The sequence below is a fragment of the Chaetura pelagica genome, unplaced genomic scaffold (assembly GCF_000747805.2).
Source record: "Chaetura pelagica isolate M959 unplaced genomic scaffold, ChaPel_1.0 scaffold90, whole genome shotgun sequence".
Classification (NCBI taxonomy): domain Eukaryota; kingdom Metazoa; phylum Chordata; class Aves; order Apodiformes; family Apodidae; genus Chaetura; species Chaetura pelagica.
In genome coordinates, this window is record NW_009953496.1 from 1832516 (window position 1) to 1837959 (window position 5444).

General features: G+C 40.2%; 2 protein-coding genes across 2 annotated transcripts in view; both read left to right on the plus strand.

Moving 5' to 3' along the window:
* Positions 1-298: 298 nt before the first annotated feature.
* On the plus strand, positions 299-3077 carry FABP7 (fatty acid binding protein 7, brain). Its single transcript, XM_009999098.1, has 3 exons — positions 299-499; positions 1147-1248; positions 2737-3077. Exons 1-3 carry the CDS (start codon positions 299-301, stop codon positions 2785-2787), a joined length of 354 nt encoding a protein of 117 aa, XP_009997400.1. The 3' UTR covers positions 2788-3077.
* A 1635-nt stretch (positions 3078-4712) lies between these two features.
* The window catches only part of SMPDL3A (sphingomyelin phosphodiesterase, acid-like 3A), a 14071-nt gene continuing 13339 nt past the window's right edge, over positions 4713-5444 (plus strand). The window contains exon 1 of the mRNA XM_009999206.1: positions 4713-4857. Coding sequence (XP_009997508.1) covers positions 4713-4857 — 145 coding nt within the window. The remainder of the gene's footprint in view (positions 4858-5444) is intronic.

Below are 5444 nucleotides of genomic sequence, written 5' to 3' on the forward strand. Positions count from 1 at the left end.
ACCCTTATGCTGGAGTGGTAAGGAGCTGACATAAATCCCCAGCAGCTGAAGCGGTGGCGACCCGTTCGGCGGCGCGGCTCGGTCGGGTTCCAGGGGTCGGTGCTCGGAGGTAGGGGAGGATACAGAGCTGCCACATCTGTGGTGGGCATGTGGATGCAGCTGTTGATACTTCGGGCATAAGGGCACAAGCGAAGCAAGCATGCAGGATTTCACTGCGATAGCTTAAAGCTTTAGAGCGGGGGAAGAGACTTTTGTATTTCGATGCCTGGTGAAAAAGATATAGAAAGCCGAATGTCTGATGGATTTGTTTTCCCTTGGTGGTCTAGGAGTGGGGTTTGCAACAAGACAGGTGGGAAATGTGACTAAACCTACTGTGATTATCAGCAGCGAGGGGGACAAAGTAGTGATCAAGACTCAAAGCACTTTCAAAAACACAGAAATCAGCTTTAAGCTTGGAGAGGAATTTGATGAAACTACCCCCGATGACAGAAACTGCAAAGTAAGTTAATCCTCTGCCAACAGTAGCTTCTTTTCTCCTCTTCTTCCACCCCTATCCCTGCCCTTGAGACTGTATCTTTAGAAGGCTCAAAGGGAAAAAGTAACTTCTGCTACTGCCACTTGTAGCACTGTGAAGGTCAGGGGAAAAACAAACAAACAACAAAAAAAAACCCACCAAGGTTCCCTCTTGCTTGCCTCCTTAATGGCATGTCTTGTCTGAAGCAATGTGTTATGTCACCAGCCCCCTCTCTACCCTCCTGTGGCAAAGAATTGTGTTAGCTGACCACTTTTCCTTCAATCCAAGTATAATTTGGCATAACTTTTTCCAGCTGATCTGGGGAAATGCCTCCTTCCCTTCATCTTTGGCAGCATAACATTAATGTTATCACAAAGCACATCTGAAACAGTGGTTCTTGTGAGATGGGGACTCAAAGGAAACAGATTTTTTTCAAGAATTGTATGGAGTTTGTGCTTAGAACGAGGATCGTTCATGAGCTTGGTTTTAAAATGGCTGGGACTACTTTATCATTCTAGATCCACATCCATCTATTGAAGAGAATTCAATAGAATAGTGCATGCTGAATGTGTGAACAGAATCCCAAATGCCTCAAATAAATGAATTCCTTTGTGTTTCTTGGTATCTCACAGTCAGTTGTGACCCTGGATGGAGACAAGCTAGTGCACGTACAGAAGTGGGATGGCAAAGAGACAAACTTTGTGAGAGAAATAAAGGATGGCAAAATGGTGATGGTAAGTATAAAAATCTCACTTGACTGTTCACAAACACCGTTAACACTCCTCAGGTTTATCTCAGACTTTACAACCAGATAGTGTTACTTGCACACAAACCCTTAAACCAGTTGGTGAGGGAAGCTAGCAGAGATTTTTCAAATATTTATTTTTATTTGGTTTTTGTCTTTTACTGACAACTGAAAAATCCCTAGTGGCTTTAAGCAGGTCTGCCTGTAGATTTTCAAAGCATATACCTTCTTTATAGAGTCTGTGTAAACGCCCAAGGAAAAAAATAAAGCCCCACTAAGCTGGAAAAGATACAAAGTTGTTAATTATGTGGGCAATGGTTTGTTGCCAGTACTAATTCAGATGTCTTAAAAAACTTAGTTCTTATATGCATGCCTAAATAACATTTAATTACATAGAATAAGTTTTTCCCTAGGAAAATAACATTTTTCAGGAATTGCAATATTGCATTTCCATATTTAATAATAAAAGGTGTATTCCTCCCATCTTGTTTAAAAACTGTGATAAACAGCAATTGTGTGAAGAAAAGTCTTGTTTTAAATTTACGTTATTTTCCTGAGTTTGCAGGAACAGGAGTGTGAGGTAAATAAATGGTCTAAGTTACTACACGCAATGTCCAGGGTGGTGCTTTTCATGCCTATTTTTGGCACAAAGATGTAGCTTTCAAAAACTGCTTCAGCTATTCAAATCTGTGTAACTTGGCTCCTGGAGAAAACCAGTTAGCTTGTTTTCCAGATGCTTCAGAGCCTATCTGTATGGATGGAGAATTCCAAATAAATAAAAACTTAAAGCATATGGTCAGTGCAACTCAAAGTGACAGGTAAATCAAGGGAAAATACATGCCTTGCTTTTGGAAACATGTACATGCATATACAGAAAGCTTTTTCTTTTGGAATTTGAACATGGTTAGATACTCTGCTCTGCTTCAGGAAATGCCTCCAAAGCTCACACATACTGTAGTAAGTAAAATATTTGGTACTCGTAGCAACATAAGTGCACAGAATGCATTTATTTTAACAGAAGGTTCTCCTTAAGTATATGCCTTGCATAATAGTATAGAATAGGGGTAGAGAGGACTTTGATTTTAGATTGCACATTTTTCAATGTGATCAGCTTTGGAAAAGAATTAAGAAGTATGAAAGTATTAAAAAGTATGAAAACAATGTTGTGTTTAAGAAACTACATTCACAAAATAAGAAATTAAAAAGTCATTTCTAGTCTCACATTAGTCGCCTAGTACACAGGCATTATGTGCTGCTTGGATTTGAAAGAATCAAGGAGAAGGTTGTTTATTACGGGATTCACAGGAGAGTTTGCCTCCTGTTAATTTAAAATACCAATCATCGAGACCAACTTGTTTTTCTACAAATTACATAATGTAAAACAACCTTGCTGTAGCATGGACTTCTGAATATGTGTTCAGTCATTACAGAAAATGGCCCAGCATCTAACATGCCTGTCTTTTCCTTGGACTTGCAGACTCTCACCTTTGGTGATGTGGTTGCTGTTCGCCACTATGAGAAAGCGTAGATGTCCAGATGTTACTTCTGCTGGGTGGATTAATGTACTGTCCATAATTGAACGTAGATAAAATGCACATTTCTGGCATGAAAGATTAATAAAGAGTTTGGGAATGTGTTGGTTTTTTTAAAAAAAACTTTATGCCATCAAGTTGGCAAACTTGTGCTGTATAGTGAAACAGGTTAAAGTTGGCATTAAATTTCTGAAAAGCTTGGCTCTCTTTTTTACGGTAAATAACATATTTGAATTGTTTTGGAATGCAGATCAAACAGAAATTAAAAAGTTTTTTAAGCCTGTGATCCTTTTGCATTTAATTGGCTAATGTTCCAGTACTCCAGAGGGAGTTGTCGAAAGTTACTTTTTCAGAGTTAACACAGAAGTATGTGGTACACAATGCTGCAGTAGCCTATGTCTTTGATTAGAATACAAGGGAAAGGAAAAATTGCCTTCACTCTACTTCAATGGCTGCTTTTTGCTGGAGAAGTTTCAAGTCCCTGACTTAATATATGTCGGCAGATGAGTGGGACACTCAAGCTTTAGCATGCACTGGGTAGCAAGTTCCCAGTAAAGAGAGGACCTGAAACTGGCTACGTACTGCAGGAACCTCAAGTACAAAGCTTACCTTTCACCAGTCTCCACAGGAGTGGGAGGAAAATAGTGTAATACAAACCTTCTGAGCTTCCCCTTCCTGAGCTGCAGTTCCATAGCTAATATGTACAGGAGATAACTTGCACTGTGAGCAATTTAAAATGCTGCTTAAAGGAGATAAATTAAAAACTTTTTTTCCTGAGAATGTTCCCTAAAAGGTCAGGCTCTGAAAAACTGCCTTATGCTTCAGATCACTAGGAAAATTGAAACAGGTTGCTGGCAGTATGGAGGAGGTTGCTTGAAGAGACCATGTTTTCTACCACACTGACTCAGTAGGTCCTGTAAAGGTGTAGCTACTGGCCAGATAAAAGAAGAGCTGAGCTGTAGCATTTAGCTGGTCTGTACTCTAGGGTATGTAGCTGCAGAGTGTGATGCAGGACAGGTGATCTGCCCAACGTCCCAGACCTAATACTGCACTATGATGTCCTTCAGATCTGCTACATGATATCATGGGAAGTGGCATCATGCTTCCCTGGATAGCTAAGATAACATGGGTAGCTCAACTTGTTCAGACACAACTATGGCATCAACAAAATACATACAAAATTCAACCTTGTTGGCTTTACTTTTCCACAAAGAAGCTGCCTGAAATGAACATCTGAGTCTGTTTTCTTCTGTGGGGAATACTAAGTGTTCTTAATTATGAACCATACATCTGTTTTATTTTTTGATATTTTTTAAAATCTGGGAGCTAGCTTGCTTTTTTTTTTTTTTTTGGGGTCAGAGAAACAAAAAGTAGTTGTTCCAGTGTTATGGGGAACTGCAGTCACTGTTTGGGGCTGTTTCAGCTGCTACAGTGCAAGTTTAAACAGCATCTGCTGCCCTTCAGTTTTATTAACTCATTTACTCCTCAGCTTCAGTACCTAATACAGCTTTCATCTGTTTCCCCTCCATTGCTGCTTGTTTGCCTGTGGGTGCATTTGCCACATGAGGGTCCTTCCCAGCCACTCTTCTCAGAAAAGGGACAGTAGCTACTTTTCCTTCGTCACTGGAAAAAAGAGACTTGGGTGCCCAGTATTGGCATTCATCTTCCTAACAAGTGATTTCAGGGGTCATTAATTAAAAAAAATAAGGTTTTTATTAAATGTGAGGAAAAGAATGCAGAGACAAATTGTTAAGACTCACCTTAAAATAAACTCTGAATGTTAAATATTTACATTACAGTCACTTTTAAATAAAGGTTACTTTTCCCTGTATACATATGCCCTGTAAGCTACATGAAGCCATCATGAAGCCTTTTGCTATTCTGAAGATAAACAATATTGATGTCACATAAGGGAGAGAAAATGGAGAAGTTCTACCTGCAAAGTGCCTGTAGCACTGCTCAAAGGAGTGGAAAACAGGAAAATACTGACATAGAGGACCTCCAGCTGCTGGTAAAATGGCTTTGCAAGGCCGTGGAAAATAGATCTGAACAGGACAGCACAGTGAGTAGGGGGGCATTTGGGGTCAACTACGGATCCATGACATCATTATTCTGGTCAGCTCCTAAAACTGACACCAATTACTCTTCCTCACCGGAATCTTCTCTGACTTCAGTAATAAACAGCTCCGCTGCCACAGGACTAGTATTTACGCCACAGCATTTTCCTTCAGCTGTATTAAAGGTGTACTTGGTTATGTGTTTCATACGCTTTTTAAAAAAAAAAAATTTAAAGCCTGTTAAGTAACCAGGATCCGTTTGACATGTATACTGTAAGAAAACTTCCTTCCAAGAGATGCTCAAGTCTCCCGTACAGCGTCCGAAGGCAGCCTGCTCAGGGCAGCATTAGCTGCCTGAGCCGTGTCCCGGGGCCGCCCGGGCAGGGTGCTTTGGGACATGTTTTAGTGGCCAAAGCTGTGGTTTGCTTTTTTTTGTTGCGTTTTGTTTTGTTTGTTTGTTTATTTGGGTGGGGGTGGTGACGTGGTGTTTGTTCGGGTGGTGTGAGGTGTTTTGCTGCTGTTGTTTTTATTTTTATTATTATTATTATTATTTTTGCTGACGGTTGTACTCGGTAACGCCAGAGGTGCCTTCCAAC